Consider the following 22,516-nt stretch of genomic DNA (forward strand, 5'->3'; position numbering starts at 1 on the left):
GTCACAAAATTTTTGAGTATAAATAAAAAAATTATGATTTTTTAATAAGTGGAACTTGTAAAACAATACATGTTATTTCATATCCTATTATGCATTGCATTGCATGCCTTTAATATATATCAAATAACTCTGTTTACTGGAATTTTTAACAAAGAAAATGTGATATGACATTGGTTGATTTTTTAAAAAAAGTATGTGAGGCTAACAGTATGATCAAAAGTGCAAAATCCATCAAGCAAAAGAAAGGAACTAGACTCGCTTAGGGAGAGAGATTGAGGAAGCCTATTTCAAGCAGAGATCTATACGAGTTCATTGGCTTCAAGTGAGTGATCAAAAGTCAAAACACTGCTTAATTACTTCTCATAAAAGTCACCAGAATGTCTTGAACAGCTCAGGTGGTTCAGAGAAGTTACCTCTGCAGCAGAGTTGAAACGGATTACGCCCTTTCACTCAATCTTCTTCTTCTTTTCATTCTTACTCATTGTAATTTTTTTTCACAATACAAAAAGATGAACCAAACGAATTCATAATTAAGTAAATAGGATCAGCAAAAAAAAAAGACAACAACAACAACAAAAAATAAATAATCTCATTCGTAAATCATCTGCAACTTGTGCGAACTTTTTCTTTTTCTATTTGTCTTTTTTTTTCACAAGCTTTAACCGTGATTTTTTAACATTTTTGACCATCCTACTCTAAGATAAAATGGTTAAAATGTGTGATACATACACCAAAGGAAAAGAAAAAAACAACAAGGATATGAGAAAAGAACATTGCATGAACAATTTACATATATTCTTCCTTGATTCGATTTCATCCAAAAACAATAAACGTGAGGGACTATTGTTTTTTCCTTTAGAACTGTTCTTTGTGGAACTCGAACCTGGAGCAACCCGTCTGGTTAAATTCATGGCAGAGTGTTGCAAGTTCCTTTCCCAAGCTCGGTACTCCACAATAGAACACTCCTGTATTTTTCATCTTTTTCAAATTAAACTCCTTAAGACAAAAGGCAAAAACGGACAAGGTTTCAACTGATTATTTTGTTTTACCTATTCTTGCGTTCCTATGTTTGGTGCTAATCTTTGATAAAACCTTCTTCCATTTCGGCCTCCCAAAATGCGTCCTTACCTAAAAATAATCAAAATTTGTATACAAACGATCAGAAAAAAAATCGAGTGTTGTTGTAAATGATAAATGTAATCGTTAAAGCTAGATTATTAATTGCCTTGGTTCCAGAAAATATGTCTACGCCATTTTTAGCATGGTTTAGCGTTTGGATCATGGTGAGAAGAGTTGATCGAGTATCTCCTTCTTCGTACACACTAGTCAAGTAGTTGTGCATCTCAATAACACCCTTTTATTTGTTTCCAAGGACAAATATGTTAGTAAATTAACTTGAAAATGTATCTAACATAATTTCTAACATGGGTAGGTGTGTATGTTACCTTTATATCCAAATCAGCAATTTCGTTCATGATTTCTTTAAACCAATCGAAGGAACCTTGTTCTCGTGTTACCCAGTAAAAATAAGCATTCTTGGTCATCAATGTTCTCGTTTGATTTTGTGGACTTCTAAATCGAGCTTCCGAGTTTAAGCAACTGGAACTGTGATCCGACGAGATGTTGCTGTTACTACGACTACCTGACATACTGATCACAGCTTGTTCATTCTGCTTAATAATGTTGTTGAGTAGATCTCTCAAAATGCTAATGAAAGGTGTTGCGCCGATTCCAAGGCCAACTAGTAATACAACATCATACTTCCAATGGTCTTGCGCTGGAGCACCATAAGGTCCATCTATCAACAGCTCTGGCAAACTAAAATTTCAAGAGAGAATATTAAAAATTTCACATTCTGAAAATGTAATAATATATATGGAAAAAATTCAAAGACATTATAAATGTACCTTCTTTGGTTTGGTCCGTCTGCTCTGAGAAGTCCACTTTTTCCAGGTTCAGGAGCTTGACATACCACTGAGAATGCCTTCTTAATCCCTTCTGTCCAATCACCAAGCTGACGAATGTGGATGCTGAGATAATCATCTCCAGGGGATGAAGTAATAGAAAATGGATGCCTGTACATGGAAGCTTTGAGTTTAGTCTTTGTGTTGTCAAAGAACATAGTTTTTACATATCTTAGATTGTATGAAAAGCTGTTAGGTTGTGTTTGGGCTGACCACTCAAATTTTGATACTGCAGGACACTGAACATATATATATTGTCCACTCTTGTAATCAAATGATGTAGGCTTAGACATGCGTAACACAATAACGTTTCCGGGATAAATTACAACCTGATGCCAAAGATAATTAATTAGCATGTCAGTTTCCAATATCCTTTTCTATATGACTCTATCCAATATGTAAGACATACCTTGCAGATTTCAACGGTGTAAAGCCTCGAACGAAAGAATCTAAGTATCCTTTCGCCAACATAGAGTAAAACTGGCACAGAAAGATACATCCATATCTACAAGAGGTAGCATCTTTTATTATTTTCACTGATTATTTGAGAATGAAAAGTAAAAGTGTTATATGGAATTTACCGTTTTGCGGTACCATTTATGCTCAAGATAGAGGGAAACACCGTGGATGAGTAAAAGAACATAAACCATTAGAAGCAAGTGATGTGAATACCAAAAGGCATTATATCCGGTTAGTTTATCAAATGGTTTCGGCAACTTAGTAAGGTTCCGTCTGCATCTTCGGCTGGCTAATGTGAATGCAATGACCATAAAAGCAACCATTATAAACCCAGTGATTCCCACTGGAGTGTTCACCAAGTCAAAGTATGTAGGTCTGATCACACCAAAGTAATGAACCAAGTATCTTTTGTAATCAGCTTCTGTAGATGTTAGTATCCTTGGGAAATCACAGGCAAGGTGGCTTGATGAATGTATAACCATTGCAACAATGATTGCTAGAGAGATCGTCTTGCAAAAACGAAAAAGTGTAGGATTCAGCTCAAGCATTTATAGTCTCTCTCATATGAAAGGGCAAGACAAAAATGGTTTTTTAAATGAACCTTGTGGAAGTTGATACTGTCATCGAACGGCACTGCGTAGGACAAACCAGTGGATCTAAGATAAGTGATGGTGTTTCTACAGACAGGCAAAAGGATAAGAGCCATGTTGAACTTCAAAGTCTCAGCTGCACCTTTTGCCACAACAAGGCAGTAACCCATTACATGGAATGCGTCTTTGTTTTTGTACTGAACACATTTCCACATAAACAACCAAGCCATGATCACTAACCACAATGTCAAAACCCAAATCCTCTTCCAATTGTCTTGCAAAGAGTAAAGCAAGCTCCTGATTATTCCCCATCTTGTATCCTTTAGATTTTGGCTTAAGGCTCGGCTTGTCTGGCTGTATGGTTGGCTGTAACTATGAGATATGTCTTTCTCTAGAAGTAGCATCTCTAGGTCTTTTAACTGCACCGTTTCAAATCCATAACATATACATCAAATTAGAAGTGTTGAACAGAGTTCCTCTGTTTTGATACTTAAGTGTTAAATAGTATTCTACTACCCATCTTGTGTATGTCTCTCAGAAAATATTTGTTACTATTACTCTCAAGGTTAAGGTTTATGTGTGGACCTCTACTTGTTTGCTTCGTCAAGGTTTTATTCTATTAAAGTCTTCCTATACAAAATCACGCTTTAATATCATTGGTTCTTGACTAAGTCAACTGCCCCTATCATAGAACTTTATAGGTAGGAGAGAGCTTCAACGTCGTCATCAATAACTAAGGTCAAACTTAACAAAGAACCCTTCTATAGAAAAATAGAAAGGGACTGATCTGCATACTATAATAATTTAGTACTTAAGCATGTTTTTTGTGCTATGAGCTTTTCACAAGATGACAAATAAAAAAGTGATGGAACCATATATGCACCTCTATATACTGAGAGTCAAGCCCATCCGGGGCTAGTTCTTCCATGATCAATGCTGCATACTCTTCTGCTCGTTGTCTCAACCTTGATAGATTATTTGCTGATGCACTTAGTATAATTATCTATACGTTGTCAAAATCATACACAATAAAATTAGTTAATGCCAAGAAAGAAGCTTCTACTTAGAAAGATTCAACGTACAAACTTAGTGGTTATATAGAAATATCATATCTTTGATTGGTAGTTACAACTTAGAAACACTACTTCTACAAGGTCAAATCACAGAAAACAAATAGCAACTCAAAAGTTTTTATATTCTTGCATTGGTTTAGAAGAGGAGACATAAGAACTAATTATATCAGCAAGAGGGATAATACAATACTAAAAATACATAAGATAATGGGACTCATGTAAGATTAAAGATTCATTATTACGTAGTCAACGATTCAATGCTGATTAGAGAATACTAAAACTAGGAAGATCGATGGAAACATTAGTCACCTCTTTTACTTCTTTCTCTGTGATTCTACCATCTCCATTTTTCACCCTGCACGTATAATACAAATGTCATACAAAAAAAAAAAAAAAAAAAATTAAGAACCTTAAACTCATGTTGAATAAGTAAGTAATCAATATATACATGTTAAAGAAGATTTGTAGGCGAGAGTCGAAGCTATCGTCTGTAATTTGATACCAAAACTCATATAGTTCTTGAATATTGATCTTGTCAACCATTAATCTTCTTCTTCTACACAACGCGTCAAACAACTCTTCTGCAAACTCTTTTGAATCCTCATTCTCATTCTCCATCCCTTTTTTTTTGTTGCAACACAAACACACAACAAAATCGTTGTCAAAATGTGTCACAATCTAATGCATATGATTGATTTATGTGACAGAAATGTGAAAATCATATATGTCAAACCTATGCAATTAGCGAAATCACTTCGGCTAATATGACCATCTTTGGAAAGATTGAGGAAATTGTTTTGAACTTGTCTCCAATCCGCGATTCCGTTATCTTTACTGCTTATGAATTTCAAACCATGAATCGCTCTCTGCGTTGACGTTCCAATACGATTGGTGAATCGTTGTGTTAAGGTTCGGCATAGAAGAGCATGATCTGTGACTTTGACTACATTAGGAACCACCGGCTCAGGTGCAGACCGAGACGAATAGCCTAATGAGATCCTTTGAAGCTTCTGTTTAAGATCTCTCGAGAACTTCTTCGCTCTTTCAACCGTGTGAAGCTCTGAGTTCCCATGACTAAACGACGCACTCCATCCTGAGTTAGAAGCAGAGCAAGAGGTGATTATCTCTTGATCGGTGGTTGTGACGGAGTCGATGTTTAGTAATACGCCGCTTGGGAATTCGATTGTTACTTCCACGAGCTCTTCACCGGCGGAGGAGGAGGAGAAGGGTGAGTATGGTGGCGGCAAGGATTGAGAGCTTTGTGTGAATTCTCCGGCGGAAGCTAAATCGGAGCCCCAACGATCGTCGTCGTGAGTCCCGCCGGAGAATGACATTGACATTTTCGAATTTGTTGAGGGAGAGAGAGAGAGAGAGAGAGAGAGAGGAGCGAATAAATAGAGTTTTTGAATTACCAAAGCAGAGTTGAACCATGAAACGAAATATTAAAAAAAAAAAACACAAGTTTGGTTTCTAAAAATAGGACTTTTATTTTATTATATATGGTGTTGTTAAATATATATACACTTGCATGTTTAAGTGTAGACAAAAAAATATAAAACAAACTTGTATTTTTATATTTCACTCAAAGATTAACAATAAATGATTTAGTGCCTTTATATCTTTTTTTTCTTTCTTTCTGAATTTGGTGGGGAAGAAGAGACCTCAAAGGAGGGATGAGTGAGTAAATTATACAATTTTTTTTTTTTTGTATATAAAATTTGTCTACCGAATTGGGCTTAACCAAAGCAGAGTTGAACCATGAACGAAAAATATAAAAACAAGTTTTTATAAACTGGGATCCTTTTTTAAAAAAATTATCTTTCTAGATTTCAACATTTAAAAAAAAAAAATTTAACAAAAAAAAAAATCATTTTTAGATGTTTTCTCCATACTAGATATACCAGCACATAAATGTATTAATACAAGTGTATATAATTATTTCTTTACAGTATAAAAGTATTAAGGCACACGTGGATTCAATTCTTAACAAATTATAACATAATCAATATATAAGAATAGTCGATAAATATAACAATTCAAAGATTTTTTCTACTATTAATAAGTTTTTTACATGATAAGTTTAGGTTATATGAAATATTTTTATTGGTTATTTTTTATTGAAGAAGCGTATAAATATTATATTTTCTTATAAGTTAAAATTAAATTTAATTTTAAATTAAAATTTTAATACAAAGTGAATAATCTAACATACAATTTGCAAATAATCACATGCCAAAAAATTGTATAAGAAAAAAGAACATAATCAGTCCAAGAATGGTTAGTATCATTGATTATTCTTATTCCGTATAAAATAACTTTGAGATTGGTTAAAACTTATGTAAAATCTAAATACTACATATATACAGATCTAAAATTTTTGACTTCAAACTATTTGGGCACCCCAAAAAAATACTCATCAACTTTGATACTAAGCACAACAAGCATAAGTATATTTTCATAGATTTTTTACCTATTGAACATATGTAAAATTAAATACAAAATCTCATATTCTCTCTCTAAACGAATATTTTTAGGCTAAAATAGGAACAAAACAAATGTTAAAAGTTACTAAACGATCTATAATGTCTGTTTGTTACGAAAAAATCAATATATTTTTATCTATATATTGAAAATTTGAATTTCATAATGATATATTTTTAACTATTAAAGTCATTTAAAAAAAATAATTCATATATAATACTACTGATTTTCTATTGTAGTTAAGGTTTTTAAAACGAACTTGAACTAAAGAAAATAATCTTCTCATCATGCCTAGTATGTGTGTTTAATGTGTACGAGTTTTATTCAAACATAAAATTACTAGATAACAATCATGCCTAGTAATTAGTATATGTGTTTAATATGTACTAGTTTGATATGATTTAGTAAACTTTTCAAATCCCACCTAAAACGATAAGATTTAAATTTTTATAATTTTAACCAAAGAATTATTTACTTTAATAAAAAACACAAACACACACACAATAGAAATCCTTTCAAATCCTTCAAAATCATTAAAAACAAAATTTCATAAATATTTTCAATAATCATAGATTTTAAATTAGATTTTCAAATCATTAATTCAACAACACTGAATTTTACTATTAAACTTTTAAAAATTTTATAATTGAATAACATCTAATTTTAAATTTTAAATAAATCATTTAAAATATTTAATTCAACAAATACATCCCTTTAGTTTTTTCGGACAGGTCAGAAATTACCGGTCAATTCAAAGAGCTTTGGGTAAAACCGTAAAAGTTAACAACCCGAACCATACTCGATAAATAACTAGTTCTTAACCAGTTCTCCGATCGATTATTCAAACCGACCCGATCTAAATCTAAACCGAATTTCTATCAGAACAAAATTGTTCCTAAACCGTTTTAATACCCGAAGTTCCAAAACTCGAAATATGGGGAAATATGTGAACCGGACCGGACCGAACCGAACCTGATTGATACCTGAATGCGGTTTAGATTTAACCTGATTGATACCTGAATGCGGGAGAGTCCCTAATTCCTAAAGCATGACTAACAACAATCACACGTGCAGATGAGAACTTGTCACGTGCGGAAACTAAGTAGGTCTCATCCTCACCCCTCACGCTCCTTTGGCTTTTGAGTTTTGTGGATGATTAAAAATGAAAATTACCGCCTTTATTAAAAAAATTCTAGGGTTTACAAAATTGGGTCTCTCTCGAGCTCTCTCCCTCCTACTTAAATCTCTCTGTTTCTTCTTCTCCGTCAACGATACAATACCCAGAGACGCCGGCGGTTATATAAATCGTCGGATCTCTGTGGATTCTTCAGCCGACAAGTTTCCGGCGTAAAGTTTGTGTGTTTTGTGTGAGTAAGAGAGAGTAATTAGGGTTTTTGGGGTTATTTGCTTCGATGGACGAGACATTACTTGACGATATAATACGGCGGCTTTTGGCGACGAATAATGGAAGAACAGTGAAGCAAGCAGTGATAACTGAGGCGGAGATACGGCAGCTATGTTTGGCTTCCAAAGAGGTTTTCCTCAGCCAGCCTAATCTCCTTGAGCTTGAGGCTCCTATTAAGATTTGCGGTAAATGTTTTTCTCTGTTTACATTTATCATGAATTCGTTTTTGGGTTGTGGGTTTTTGAAAAAATGTGATTTTTTTGGAATGTGAGGTTTGGCTTTGTAAGTATTGTTGTTGGGGAAGCTTTCTGAGCTTTAGGCTTACATTGAAATGATGATTTGAATATGTGTACTGTATGTTGTAAGTTAGTTCATTGCTCTTGCTGTGGAAGGACCTGTAACTTTTTGTGAGTCTATGAGAAACCATGTTGGCTTTGCTATGATGTAATGTATATCCTGAAATTAGAATCCCTCCTCCTGACATGTGACTATGTGGTTTATGATTTTGTTTTGTTTACTAGTCTCTGAATTTGGTGTATGATACTTAACTATCACTATATCTTCCACTGTGCTTAGTGCTTACATTAAACACTCTCTGCTGCTATGAACTAACTCTATGGTTTATGATTTTTGACGATTTTAAGTTTATATGTTGATGAGCAGGAGATGTTCATGGGCAGTTTCCTGACCTCTTGCGGTTGTTTGAGTATGGTGGCTATCCGCCAGCTGCAAACTACTTGTTCCTCGGGGATTATGTTGATCGTGGTAAGCAGAGCATAGAGACGATTTGCCTTCTTCTTGCCTATAAGGTCAAATACAAGTTCAACTTCTTTCTTCTCAGAGGCAATCATGAATGTGCTTCGATCAACCGTGTTTATGGATTTTATGATGAATGCAAAAGAAGATACAATGTTCGCCTTTGGAAAACTTTCACTGAGTGCTTCAACTGTCTGCCTGTTTCTGCTCTCATTGATGATAAGATCCTCTGCATGCATGGTGGACTATCGCCTGATATTAAGAGCTTAGATGACATCAGGAGAATTCCTCGTCCCATTGATGTTCCTGATCAGGGAATTCTTTGTGATCTGTTATGGGCTGATCCTGACAGAGAGATTCAAGGCTGGGGGGATAATGACAGAGGTGTCTCATATACATTTGGGGCTGACAAAGTTGCTGAGTTCCTTCAAACTCATGACCTTGATCTTGTATGCCGAGCTCATCAGGTAAAGCTAAACTACACTAACAAGTTAGTCATTAGCGAATAGAATAAATGCTCGTGGTATTTAGGTGATATTGAGTATTTTAGGGCGTGTTCTCTAGAATTCATTCCTAGGGTTCTCTCTTTGGTTCTCTGTATTGGTTTGTTCTTATCTGTAACCATTCTCTGATTTCAGAGAGTTAAGAAAGCATATATCAGTTGTCAAACCAAATCAAATATATGATATAACTGCTGATATTAGGAGACCTTTAGATTCATGGACAGTCTCGTTAGCGCAACGGTCTGTAATTTGTTCAGCAAATCATATTTTTCACATACTGATTGTGCAGGTTGTAGAAGATGGATATGAGTTCTTTGCAAAGAGACAACTGGTGACAATATTCTCTGCACCCAATTACTGTGGCGAGTTTGACAATGCTGGCGCAATGATGAGTGTTGATGATAGCTTAACATGTTCATTCCAAATCCTTAAGGCATCTGAGAAGAAAGGAAGATTTGGATTCAACAATAATGTTCCTAGACCTGGAACCCCACCTCATAAGGTAATCTATATACCATCTCCCTCGTATATAGATCCATCGATTTTGTTCAATTTAGATAGAATGTTAACTTTTTCTTCAGGGTGGAAAAGGTGGTTAAGTCCTTGTTACCAACGTGGGAATCAATTAAAGAGTGAAGCCAATGGGTTCGAAGATTGCAACAGTTTGTTTTGTTAGATTGTTTTTTGTTTGGTTGAGGCAACATTATGTTTTGTTTAGATTGTTTTGTAATATTGTGGGAAATGTACACAGCATTTTCAATTGAAGAAAGTTGGGTTTATACATCTAACCTTTTAGACCACAATGCAAGAATGTCGAGAAACGTTTTGATAAACTTGCGAGATTAGTTTTTCTAATACAAATTCAAAGTATCGGAACGTTCTTTGAGACCACAGGCAAGAATGGAGAGACAAATTCAAGCAAAAGACAAAAGAAATCTTAAAAGTTCGAAAGATTTGTCACATATTTTTTTGACAAAAACCAGAAAAGAAGATCAATACTCCCACTTCTTGAGCTCCATGCCATCTGGTGGAGTGCTTTCCACTTTCTTAGTCCCAACTTCTTTCCAGTTTGTCGACAGTACCGTCCCGTTCGACTCAGCCTGTCAAACACAAAAACCACCCGGGCAGGCAGGCATATCATCAGTCAAAAGCAAAGGAGAAAGTTATTAAACCAAAAAGTAAGGACCAAAGATTAGATTTGCTCACAAATGATTTGTTCATGGCTCGCCTCATGTCCTCATCCGCACTTGAGTATATGTCGCTGAAAAATTTGTTCATAGCTGCATCTCCATCAAGCTTCTCATCCTTCTCCTGCGAAATTCAAAAGTGATAAGCAGAAAGAACACTACTGAGAAAGAATAAAGTAAAGCAAAGCCTCTAGAGTTAAGAGACGGACCTGTTTCTTCACTTCAGCTTCCAGCTTGTCCCAGTCTTTTGCTGGCTTAGAAGATGGGTACACTGGTCTCTGCGCCACTGCTGCATATTTTACACATAAAATTAAACGAGATGAGAGACTGTTTTCAGTTTTGTTTAAGGTTTTACAATTGTGGTTAAGAATAAATAAAGTAAACGCTAGGAATAATGGTATGTTCTGAGATGAACCTGATGAGACATTGGGTTTGGGCAGAACACCTTGCCCTTTGCCATATTCAAGGGAAGCCCACGTGATTATCTCTGCTTTCGCAAGACGGATCTCAACTTTGGTTGACAATACTTCGTATCTGCACTTCTCTGGTATGATCTGAATAATTAAAAGAAGAAAAATTTAGTAAAGTGCATATGAAAACACCACAAAACTTCATTTGTCAAATTCATATACCTTCCCAAACAATCTCGGCTGAAGATGATAAGCTTCCTCTCCAGCAACATCAATTACAACACTCAGCTGCACAAAAAAAAGGTTCAGATAAAGATCTCAAGTCAATACAGAGAGTGAGATTACAAGAGATAGGTTCAGTTAAAACTTTAAAGTAATGAATTCATCTAATTGCGGGATACTTACAATCTGCTCACCAAACTCGACAGTTACTTTCTCCTTTGGTATACCTTTAGCAAAAATTGTCACCACCGCTTCTTCTGGCTTCTGGTAAAACTCATGTCTGTAAAGACATAAAGTTATGAGTACATAGTGATTCTCAAAAATTAAATTAAGGGTTCACGTGTTCAATAACTAGACTACCTGAACATGGGTTTGGCAGGTGCTGCAGGAGTTGGAACAGGAGGAGCATCAGCTTCTGTAGCTAGTGGTGTTGAAGAGCTTGAAGGCAAACTAGGTGGCACTGGTTGAACCAATTCCTTCTCTTCTTCTGAACACGGATAAAAATACTATTATTATAAACCTAAACTCAGGCACACACAAAAATCGTTTAGTACTTAAATTCTTAAGCTGTGGAACATACCTGCAATGCGAAGATCACATTCATCAATCATCTTCTTAAACTTTGAGTCATTAGGTGCAACAGAAGCACCCTTTTCCAGGGCTGCTTTAGCAGTACTATACTCCTCAAGCTTCATACAAGCAGTACTGCAACAATCAGAAGATAAGATCATGATTCCAATTAAACTTAACTACAAACATCAACTCATCATTAAACTTAAATACAGAGAGCTCATGACAATAATATCATACCCCTTCCTGAGGTAGGCTTTTGCCAAAGTAGGTTCCAACGCAATGGCTTTGTTCGCATCTCCAACAGCTTCTGCTCATTGTATAATTCACAAAATATATTAAAAAATTATAATCAGATCACTCAAGCAAGAACCTTGAACAACTTAAGCACACAACAAGCTCAACTGAGTCCAAACCCTCAAACAAGTTTTCTTATCCGAATCAACACATCTCACAAAAAAACAAACCCTAAAACTAAACTAAATCAAAATCAAAATTGATTCCACTATGAACAGATCAAATCAAGCAACAACGAGAACCAAACACGAAAAACCCAAAACCCCAAAAGCGTCAACGAGGCAAGAGGAAGACGAATCGTCCAATATTACGATGAGAAGGAAGAGAGAGTGGTAATATTATTACCAGTGAAGCTATCGAGTTTGATGTAGGCTTGAGCACGATCGGCGAAGAAGGCGGCGCAATTGGGATCCAAGTCAATGGCTTTGGAGTATAAGTCAACAGCAACATCGAAGTCATCATCTAGAAAAGCTTCTGTAGCTTTATCAGCCAATTCCTTCGCCATTGAATCTGATCAGAGGATTTGAGAGGATACGCACAAGACTAAAGAGAGAGATTTATAGAAGAAGAGATTCGTAGACCTTTTTGTTTTGTGTTTGATCTTTTTTGTTTTCTCTTTGAGTTAGAATGTTTTTAATATATACCACAATTAGGTCATATAGAAAAGAACAAAAATTGGGAAACTACACTTTTTTTTTGTTCTTTTTTTATACATTAAAATTGAATCTTGATAAATTCAGAAAAAAGAATTAAACCAAAGACAAAAGATAATAATACAGATTAAAAGAAGAAATAGTAAAATCTTATTATATAAAGTTGGATTTTGAAAGTTAGTCATTAATAAGATTTTGACATATGTCAAGTTTATCAATCTCAGATTTTGACATGTGTAAAAGTTAATATTTAATAGGAGAAATTTGATTACAATAAAAATAAAAATATTTTTTTAAAAATATTAATAATGTGAAAATATAATTATCAAAAACTACAAAATTTATAAAAAATACAAATTTTTTAAAAATAATTATAAGGAGATTATATATATATATATATATATATATATATTTTCATAAAATTTGAAATTATAATATTATTTACTTATTTTTAATTTTAATACTTATTTTTAGTTTTAAGTTATTAATTCTACAAAAAATAAAATAAAAAAGATTAAGGAAAATATACAGTTAATTATTAATTCTAAATTATGTAAATACTTACTTCTATATAAAGATTATATATATTAAGGAAAATATACAGTTAATTATTAATTCTAAATTATGTAAATACTTACTTCTATATAAAGATTATATATATATATATATTTCATAAAATTTGAAATTATACTATTATTTAATTACTTTTAAGTTTAAGTTATTTAAAAACACTGCTTTCAACTTTGTTTAATTGGATTTTTTTTTTAACGGGAAGGTAAATTTTTTTTTTTTTTTTAAACCAAAATTTTCTCCTACTTTCTTCTTTTCAGTTGGGAACATATAAGATTAATATGTTGACCCAAAAAAAATTAATATATGCGTCTTCTTTTCTTAATACTGTATTTTAAAATACATTGTAGTATTTTTAGATTATATTAATTAATTTGTTTTTTCCTCTTTAAATTATTTGGGATTCATATATTACCGTGTTTATAATTTTCTATTGTTTCTTTAATTATGTCAAATTAATTTTCTTCCAATTTCTCAACCTTCATTGGTTTGTCATAAACTCTTTTTTATTTTGCAAACATAATTGTTACCATTATTCATTCAATTCCAAAGGGAGATAACAAGTAAAAGCTCATCAACTTAATGGATGGATAAAATAGGCTAATCAAACACAAGCTTACAACAAATATAGATAGATAGATTGGAAAAACATAAATCGTTGTTGATAGATCCATAGAAGCTCAAAGACTGTGACGCCCGGATTTTCGGAAAGGTTTAAAAGAATTGATTTTGGCTATATATGTCACCAAAATGCACTTATTTTTTCGGTCAAGGGTCCTGAGAGAATTTCATGATGGGTGACCTTCTTGGAAGTGATTATCGGAACTGTGCGAGTAAGGACAAAACACAGAAAAATATCATTTGTTGATTTGTAGGATCGGTAAACAAGTTTTTAAAGCCTTCCAGACGTAACAAACAGGCCATCAAATATGGTGGGTCCACGAGCCGGGAATAGATGTAGGGCCTACTTAGGAAGGTGAGCCCATGGACTGAGAGTGGACATGGGCTCACTAAGAAAGGTGGCGGTTGAGGCGTTACAGAGACATAGGCTACATCATGGTGTGTCAAAGACACTTTCACAAATAGATTAGGAAATTTAACATTAGTTACTATCAAAAAAAATTTGTGAAAAAAAAAGTTTTTACTTTCATTGGATTGAGATAGCAAAAAACGTGAACATGTTCTCTCCACACAGGAGGAGGGCAGAACCGAGATTCTCTCTATGGCATAGAAGGTTGGACACAAGGTTATCTCCCCAAGGGAGGAAGGTGGAGGATTGACTCAAGGTTATCTCCCCATGTGAGGAAGGCGGAGCCAAGGTTCTCTCCATGGTGGAGGAGGTTGGACGCAAGGTTCTCTCCATAAGAAATGAGGGCGGAGCCGAAGTTTTCTCCATGGTGGTCATACACCATTATGATGATACATCATTGATTAATATATTATCTAATATATTTTTTATTCGAAATGTTTTTTGAGCCAACAATTTTAGTAATTAAAAAACTATGCAGAAGTGAAAATAAAATAGTTGGCTTAATGTGTTGATACATACATTTTCTATGTGGGTGAATATATTTGTAACATAGAGTATATTTAGGTGTAAAAAATATATATTTTTAATGGTCACATACATAAAAGATTTATAAATAGATATAAATCAGTGTATTATAACAAAAATAATTTTTTTTTTTTGGTCAACCATTAGGCCACAACAGGCCGGCCCATTAGCCTAATCCCTACATTCGTAGGGAGCGGGACTCGATCCCGGGTGTGATGGTGCCTTGTGCATTAAGGACTTACCTTTGGCCACTGCACTAAGATCACTTCACACAAAAATAAAATTTATAAATAATGTACAACAAATTTTAATATAATTTATAAAATTTTAAACCGACCTGCACATCGGGCGGGTCCTCATCTAGTTTAACTATAAAGGAGACCTAAAAAGTAACAATTTTTTTATAACAAATCAAAACGTGTGTCAATATATATATATATATATATATACTATGTTTATTTTAATAATATATCAAAAAAAGATTAAGATATATATTACTATATATGTGTTATATACAATTTTGTGTCGAAATTACATATTTTATTTTAATATGTGTTATGTAATAAATATATCAATTAGAAATTTGGAAAGAAAGGTGTTGATCGGTGAATGATTTGTTTTACAAGAAATTCTTTTTAACAACTATGGAACCATTAAAAAGCCGACATCAAACTTAGACACGGCTAGAGGCGGTTTTCTCTCGTCATAGGCGATTCAACAGGCGATTTCTCTTTCAAGTAACCTCTCCTTCATCTCTTCTATTCTGACCGCGCTGGTTTTTTTAGCGTCGGTCGGCCCCTTTTTCTCATTATTTCGTATTTTATTCTTTGTTCTCTAAATCGATAATCAATAATCTAGCAAGATGATTCTCAAATTTCATGGATCGATATGGAGTTTTCAATGGTTCATCGTCCTCCTCTCTTATCGAGTGAGTTATTTACCGACCACAATCCGACGAAGGTATCAGAACAGTGTCAACGTCATTCCACTGAAGAATTATCCAAGCGGCTTCAATAGTTTCAAGTTTGAAACTGATCGATTGCACCATCATCATGTGACTATCTCTAAAGTCAATGTCTCCAAATTGAAACAGGTTTCTCAAACCCAGATCTTGGATCCAAGATTATCTAATCTCGAGACTGGAGATGGTGGAGTGAAACAATGGCATGAGTTTATTTACAACGTTGTTTAATTCTCTACTCGATGGTCATGGGCTTCTATTTCCCTATCCATAAGCGGTTAACAATATTTGTCGAAGACCATGCCCTCTTCTTTCTAGAGATGGTGTTGATGGATGTTGCTTTTCGTATTAACGATGTTTCTGCAAAAGTATTGTTTGACGGTCATACTCATGAAATCATTCATGAAATAACCAAGGGCTTCAAAGCAGATGAAAAACGTAAAAAGATAGTCATGTGTTTAAACAAGTCAAGACATGAATATGTCAAGAACCCTCTTGGTGGGATTGGTGGAGAAGAAGATGAAGGATTTGTCTTGTTGTTCTTTTCAACTGTCAATGCTTTTCAGTATTGGCCAAACCCACTGTTCCAATGGGATTTAATTTGGTTGGCTAGACTTCCAAGTAGTCTTTGGAGACACTAGAAACATAATACGTTATGGAAACAACCATTGATGAGAAGACATTAGATCTTTGTAAACGATCATAGAAAATCTTTGCCAAAATTATCAAGTATGTGGATCTCAAGATGACGACAAGATTTAGAAACATTTCCAACAACATTAGATCTATATTTCCTAGTTAAAGTAATGTCAATGACAGTTTGGAGTTTCAGCATCAAGCTTTTAGCCATTAAAAAGTGTGTGAATGAGGGACTTAACAGATTTTATCTGTTGCGTGTAACACTAATTGACAGTAGGGTCACTTCCACTCCTTCACTGAAATTATATCAATTTCATATTTATATATATAAAGTTACCTTTTTCTCTTTTCTGGTGCAGCCACGTCAGCATCACATTTAATAAGGCTTTAACGAATCTATTAAGCCCATTTTCGTATCCTACAGTTTCTGAGATAGCCCAGTTTCATAACTATATCCCTCTTCTGTTTTTCCAAGCCCAGTTTAATTAAAATCTCAGGGCCCCTAATCTAATTATCCTTTGGCTCTGTTCTCCAAATCGAATCCTTTCTGCAGGGTTTTAGCATCCATGTCAACAGCAAAAATCTACAAATTCGTTGAGCTTATATAAGCCCAAATCATAAAATTTTAAGTCCAATTGATATAAACTCCTCCCGTCCGTTCAATTATATTCTCGATCTTTACCTCTAAGCAGAAATCGCTGTCGCTTTCGCTTCTGTTGCACTTTTCTTTGCGGTCGTTTTCTGATACTCCCTCTCGAAGTTTCTCCAATGTCCTACCGATCTCCAATTCTCCGGTTTACTTCTCGAGGGCGATCACTTTGGTTTCACCGATGACTACGTCCGTCGCTTTGGTTCAGCCGTAGCAGCATCAGACTGAGAATCTAACGGTGGTTGATGATGAGAATCGTGGAGGCTTATAGGAGAAACTTTCTATTCACGTACGAGCTTATTTCTTCTCCACTAGGTATTACGTTCCTCCCTAGAAGATGCTGTTTTTTTTTTCAATTAGTAGATGTTGTTTATGTCATGTTGGGAATCAGGATCGGATTAGGAATATGATAATCAAATACTTGTGGATGTAATTTTTTGCAGTGTTGATTTGAGAAGCTTAATTGAGCAGAACTTCATCCCACCCACCTCGCATATGACTAACTATGTTGTTCTTGAGATTGGTAATCATTCTGATCACAATGTAAGTTGAATCTTAACTCTTATTCAATTTTTTTTTCTCTCTTGTAGGTTCCCACTTTGTCTCCCCTCTTTCATTCTCCTTTCGTTTTCTTTTCTTCATTCCATTTTTTTTTCTTTTACTTCTTTAAAATTCAAAGTTTAGGTGAAAAGACGAACTTTTCAGTTGTATATATATATACACCTAAATATCAGATTGGTTATCAAACACAAAAGGAGTTATTAAGGGGGTGTTATTGGATTGAGGATTTTAATAGATTTTAATTAACTCAGGACATTAGTGGATTTAAAAGTCTAATGCATTTGTGTGGACTTTATAATGCATATAAGGTGGATTTGAAAGTCATTGATAATGTATTTTTGGTGATTGTTATGGATTTTTTAAAAAGTTATTGTTAGAAAAATATATATATATATATCCATAAACTGTGTTATACACCAAAGTTATATTAAATTAATAACACCCAGACTTTTACACATGTCATAGAAAACTTGAATTAAACTGTATTTGTTTTCAATCCAGATTTTTGGTGTAATTAAAAAACCCAGATGTCATGAACCCAGAAAAAAAAAATTAAAGAATACAAAAAAAACACAGATCTGATGAATAAGTGTGATTATATACAAAGGGTTTGAGGAGGAAGAAACAGAGATTGAACCCAGAAAAAAAAAGTGTGATTATATCATAAACCAAAAAAAAAAGTTATAGATCATGAACCCAGAAAAAGAAGTTAAAGAACACAAAAAAAAAATTCTCAAAAATAATACATATCTGATGAATAAGTGTGATTGTATAAAAGGATTGAGAAAAAAAATCAAACAATAATATGTCAAAGTCTAGAGATCCATCTAAAGAGAGGAAAAGAAAATGAAATGATTGAGAAAAGTGTGGTATTGTGTTTGTTCATATTTTAGAAGCAAAGTACGTTGAAATCCAAAATCACACAAAATCCAGTAGATATTGAATAACACTAGATTTTAATGGATTTTTAAAAATACCCAATTGAATAACACCTGATTCTTAAATACATCAAACTCCTTTAAAAACCACAATCCAATAACACCCCCTAAGAGTTTGTTTATTACGGTTTCTAATATCATGTTATTTTTCTACTTTAAAATTTTGTGGATAATTAAGTATCCAGCTACTGCTGGATGTGTAAGTGGGAGTGAGTGTATTTACATGGTAGTATAATAACTCAGATTGTGTTGCAGACGGAGGATATGGTGAACAGCAACGGAATACTAAGGGGGGTGTATTGGATATAACATTTTGGATGATTTTGTGGGATTTAGGAAATTTTAGATTTTGAGAGATTTGAGTGAGTTTTTAGAATATTTGGTAGAATTTGAAAAAGTTTATATAAATAATTTGTGATTTGATGAGATTTAAAAAAAAATTGGGTGATTTTAGAAGATTGTTAGACAAAAAATTGAAAAATTGGGTTTGACTGTTCTAACACTTTCTCCGACGAAACAATAGAGAGTTCAACACACAGGTCTAACTCTCTTCTTTACCCAGAAGTGAAGATCAGCTAGTGGAGATGTCAAGAATGTTGTGAAGCTCAAGGCAACACTTGTCATCATCCTTTATTGATCTTTGACTTGATGAAATTTGAATAAATAAACGAAGAAGAAAGAAAAAAAACACCTATGACTTAAACGATGATGATGTTGTTGTTGTTTTCTTTTTATTTTGTTGGATTCCTTTGCCTTTGAAAAAACTATATGGCAACCAACAAGTGTTCTCCTCTCACTCTCAGGCCTGAGCAATGTCATAATTCTATGGAATCTTAAAAGAAACATAAACGTCGAAGACAACTGCAACAAAACAACACAAACAGAATGGATAATCAACAACAAGAGAGCTTATGCTACTCCAAACTTTTATTGTAAAAAGAAATCCTACGATGATAAGAAATTAAACGAACATGAATCTTAAGATCATGAATAAAATAAGCTCTACTTCCTAATTCTTTTTGTTTTGGTCTATCTCTCTCCTCCTCATATTTCTTCCCCTCGCCAAAAACCCGACTCGGTAGTTCGGAAGCTTCCTCCAATTCATTCCAGTGTTGCGCATGGCGTGAAATTTCCGAGCATCCGACCAAACATCGAAGACAACTCCAACAAAGAAACATGGAGACGAGCAGAAACGAAATGGATAAGAACAAAAGACGATAGAATCTTGTATCAGAACCGTTATCTTTCTCACAATCGAATATGTGTTCTAATCCAAAATCTGTTGAATGTTTTGTGTTTCGAGATTGATGAACAGGAGAAGACCGATGATGAAGGAGTATGCTCCAATGTTTTATCCTCTTTGTTTTTAATCCATCAAAATCACATCTATAATAGTGGGATTGTTTTATCGGTATTTTCAACTAGAAAATGAATTGAAAATCACCCAAAATCACCCAAAATCAGTATCAAAAGGATTTTTAAAAGAATTGTTAATTTTTGAATAACAGTGAATTTGATAGGACTTTTAAAAATTATCAATTGAATAACATGGAATTGTAAATGATTTTGAATAATTTTACCAAATATCAAATTCAATAACATAGGATTTGAGAAAACATTTAAAAATATCAAGTTGAATAACATGAGATTTTAATAAAAATCCAAATCCTCTAAAATCTCTTATTGAATACACCCCCCTAACAGATCAATTGGTTGATGAAGAACCATCTTTTCACAAGTAATTTCTAAAAATTCCAAACTTTTTTGTCTTTTTTTGGTGCATTGTGTTCTTCTGGACTGTAAAGAACCTAAATTTCATATTTTTAAGATATCTCGAAAGCAAAGAGTTTGCTGACAAGTATCGAAGGTACGAAGATGGGTTTAAGTAGTTTCTTGTGGAGAAGTACGTCTCTGGAGGTTAGTTTTTTTCCTTCATTTTGTCTCCCATTGGTTATTTGGAGTTAAAAAGTTCATAAAGATTTGATCTTTTTTGGGTGTTATTGTTGTTTTTTCAGATGATATGTATGAGGAGATAACAACAGTCGATGGTGCAACCATTTATTGATCGTTTTATTTAATGTACGGGAACCCGAGGTTGATGAGTATCTTAAAGTGGTGGAGAGGCATGCTTCTGGTTTGCTTCCTGAAATTAAAAAAGATGGTCAGTTGCACTTTTTTCTTCTGTGTGTTGTTCGAAACTCCTGCAGTGGTGCTTAGTTTCATATGTTTGGTTATGTAAAACTGCAGAGTATGAAGTAAGAGAGGATCCAAATCTAAACAAATGGATGGAGGGAGGACTGGATGTTATCATGTTGCAGTTCTTGAATATTGATGGGATCAGAACCATAGGCAGTGTTATGGGGCTGAGCATTGCTCTCGATTACTATGGCGGGCAGGTAACTATGTTAATCCATACATATATATATTGGAATGTGAAGAATGAATTTGTTAAAAAGAAAAAAAACCGTGGTGAGCAATCTGTTTATGTTAGGTTGATTGTATAGTAGCAGAATTTACTGACATAAACCGTCGGTTGGAGAAAACAGGAACATTTACAATGACTAGGAAAAAGCTGTTCCAGTTCGTTGGAAGGTCTACTTCTTATCTGGCTGATGTGATTCTGAAGCTTGGTCTGTTTGAGAGGTAAAGAAGTCGAGAGAGGGAAGAAGAATGGATGCCCTGTCTTAGACAAAGCATCCGCAACAAGGATCTTTTTTAAGGTAACCTTTGTCATTGCATTTGTGTTGTGTAGTTTACACGTTTGAGTATAATCTATCAAATAAAAAACGTGGCATGATTCATCAGATGTGCCGAAAAATGGGTATTCAATCGAAAAGTTCAGGGTGAGTCTCGCTGCTTTAAATTCTTTGTACTTTATAATAGTGTTCTAGGGTTTGAGAAATATTCATTTTTTTTTCCTATGGAGAAAGTTAGATTCCTAGGACTTGAGAGTTCAGGGGTGAGTTACTGTCTTTACTGTACTTTTATAGTGTTGTGGGGTTTGCGAAAATATTCATTTTTCTATGACGAAATGGTCAATGGCTAGGACTTTAGAGTTTGGGGTGAGTTACTGCCTTTATTGTACTATATAAGTGTATTGTGTTTGAGAAAGTATTCATTTTTCTATGCTTTAAGAGTTCAGGGGGTGAGTTACTGCCTTTATTGTACTCTTTAGTGTTTTGTGTTTGAGAAAGTATTCATTTTTCTATGGTGTAAGTTCGATTGCTATGACTTGAGAGTCTCCTGTTTCTAATTTTTTGGGATGCTTTTATAGGCGCGGAGAACAAAGGCGTCTTTCAATATTCACAAGCAGGCACAAAAATGGGAAGAAGAAAGATGCCAATGAGAAATCGAACAAAGAAAAGTTCAAATGTGTGTCATTTCCGCCAGGGGCAGATGCTATTCTACATGACTTATTTACTCACTATCCACCTTGTGACAGAGACACTGCTGCCACATCATTTAACAAGTACTCCGAGCACTCGGGTAAACAAGGACAATGGAAAGATGATTTTTTCGGGAAACCAAAGATTAGCAGTGAAGAGATTCTAAAAAAGGTGGCGTCTTTGAGTTCTAGACTTAAGAAGGACAAAGCTCTTAAGGAGGTTAGGAACACCCAGTTGTTGAGATGTATTTCTTTGGTTTGAAAGGACTGTAATATTGATTCCTTATCCAGAATACAGACTGAGAAGTTATAAATCATGCCAAGTAGCAGCAAGTGAAAGGAAATTGTTTTTGTTGATTTATGTTACAGATCGCGAAGCTGCGGTCAAAGCTTCCCATCACTTCCTTTAGAGACGCAATTTGAAGGTTCTTTTTTTTTACACCAGATGTTGGACATGTAAATTTATGTTACGAAGCTAATTATTTTCCTTATAAATTAGTTTTATTTTAATCAAACACATCTTTGAGAAGTATTATGATCATCCAATAAAAAGGTTTCAATTTTTTCAAATGAACGATTTGAAGATCACATAAATCCCTCGGATAGTGCCACAATCTGTTCTATGTACAACAATATGTTGAACTACTTTTCCTTTCAGTCTGCTACTACCATAGAACGACCCACATTC

At 34.1% G+C, this 22,516-nt stretch overlaps 4 protein-coding genes across 11 annotated transcripts; 2 read left to right on the forward strand and 2 right to left on the reverse strand.

Annotated features, from left to right (window-relative positions):
- Positions 1–572: 572 nt before the first annotated feature.
- On the reverse strand, positions 573–5,450 carry LOC104719092 (putative respiratory burst oxidase homolog protein I). The gene is made up of 13 exons (XM_010436939.2): positions 4,820–5,450; positions 4,535–4,706; positions 4,396–4,441; positions 3,897–4,016; positions 3,025–3,432; positions 2,546–2,932; positions 2,374–2,469; positions 2,178–2,293; positions 1,908–2,075; positions 1,446–1,818; positions 1,226–1,354; positions 1,050–1,128; positions 573–965 (listed from the first exon to the last, which is right to left on the reverse strand). Exons 1-13 carry the CDS (start codon positions 5,424–5,426, stop codon positions 856–858), a joined length of 2,811 nt encoding a protein of 936 aa, XP_010435241.1. The 5' UTR covers positions 5,427–5,450; the 3' UTR covers positions 573–855.
- Positions 5,451–7,651: 2,201 nt separating this feature from the next.
- LOC109124756 (serine/threonine-protein phosphatase PP1 isozyme 6) lies at positions 7,652–10,014 on the forward strand. Of its 2 annotated transcripts, none has more exons than XM_010436929.3 (4): positions 7,652–8,157; positions 8,636–9,195; positions 9,521–9,733; positions 9,813–10,014. In XM_010436929.3, exons 1-4 carry the CDS (start codon positions 7,980–7,982, stop codon positions 9,828–9,830), a joined length of 969 nt encoding a protein of 322 aa, XP_010435231.1. In that variant the 5' UTR covers positions 7,652–7,979; the 3' UTR covers positions 9,831–10,014. The 2 variants fall into 2 exon arrangements, with proteins under 2 accessions (XP_010435231.1, XP_087339034.1); XM_087482908.1 differs by having other exon boundaries at positions 9,823–10,014.
- Positions 10,015–10,042: 28 nt separating this feature from the next.
- LOC104719065 (protein SGT1 homolog B) lies at positions 10,043–12,699 on the reverse strand. Its single transcript, XM_010436912.3, has 10 exons — positions 12,263–12,699; positions 11,861–11,930; positions 11,631–11,755; positions 11,411–11,537; positions 11,234–11,330; positions 11,051–11,116; positions 10,834–10,972; positions 10,628–10,707; positions 10,438–10,542; positions 10,043–10,331 (listed from the first exon to the last, which is right to left on the reverse strand). The coding sequence occupies exons 1-10, from the start codon at positions 12,420–12,422 to the stop codon at positions 10,224–10,226; spliced, it is 1,077 nt and encodes a 358-aa protein (XP_010435214.1). The 5' UTR covers positions 12,423–12,699; the 3' UTR covers positions 10,043–10,223.
- Positions 12,700–16,928: 4,229 nt separating this feature from the next.
- On the forward strand, positions 16,929–22,343 carry LOC104719024 (DExH-box ATP-dependent RNA helicase DExH6-like). 7 transcript variants are annotated; one of them, XM_087482914.1, is made up of 10 exons: positions 16,969–17,259; positions 17,388–17,487; positions 18,699–18,737; positions 20,148–20,181; positions 20,272–20,360; positions 20,459–20,604; positions 20,691–20,839; positions 20,990–21,163; positions 21,718–22,048; positions 22,198–22,343. In XM_087482914.1, the coding sequence occupies exons 2-6, from the start codon at positions 17,440–17,442 to the stop codon at positions 20,477–20,479; spliced, it is 231 nt and encodes a 76-aa protein (XP_087339040.1). In that variant the 5' UTR covers positions 16,969–17,259; positions 17,388–17,439; the 3' UTR covers positions 20,480–20,604; positions 20,691–20,839; positions 20,990–21,163; positions 21,718–22,048; positions 22,198–22,343. The 7 variants fall into 7 exon arrangements, 5 of the variants coding, with proteins under 5 accessions (XP_087339039.1, XP_087339040.1, XP_087339041.1 ...); XM_087482915.1 differs by lacking the exon at positions 22,198–22,343 and adding an exon at positions 21,249–21,286 and having other exon boundaries at positions 21,718–22,187; XM_087482913.1 differs by lacking the exon at positions 22,198–22,343 and having other exon boundaries at positions 16,929–17,259; positions 21,718–22,187.
- Positions 22,344–22,516: the final 173 nt, after the last annotated feature.

This window comes from Camelina sativa, chromosome 2, assembly GCF_030686135.1.
Source record: "Camelina sativa cultivar CO46 ecotype springtype chromosome 2, ASM3068613v1".
Classification (NCBI taxonomy): domain Eukaryota; kingdom Viridiplantae; phylum Streptophyta; class Magnoliopsida; order Brassicales; family Brassicaceae; genus Camelina; species Camelina sativa.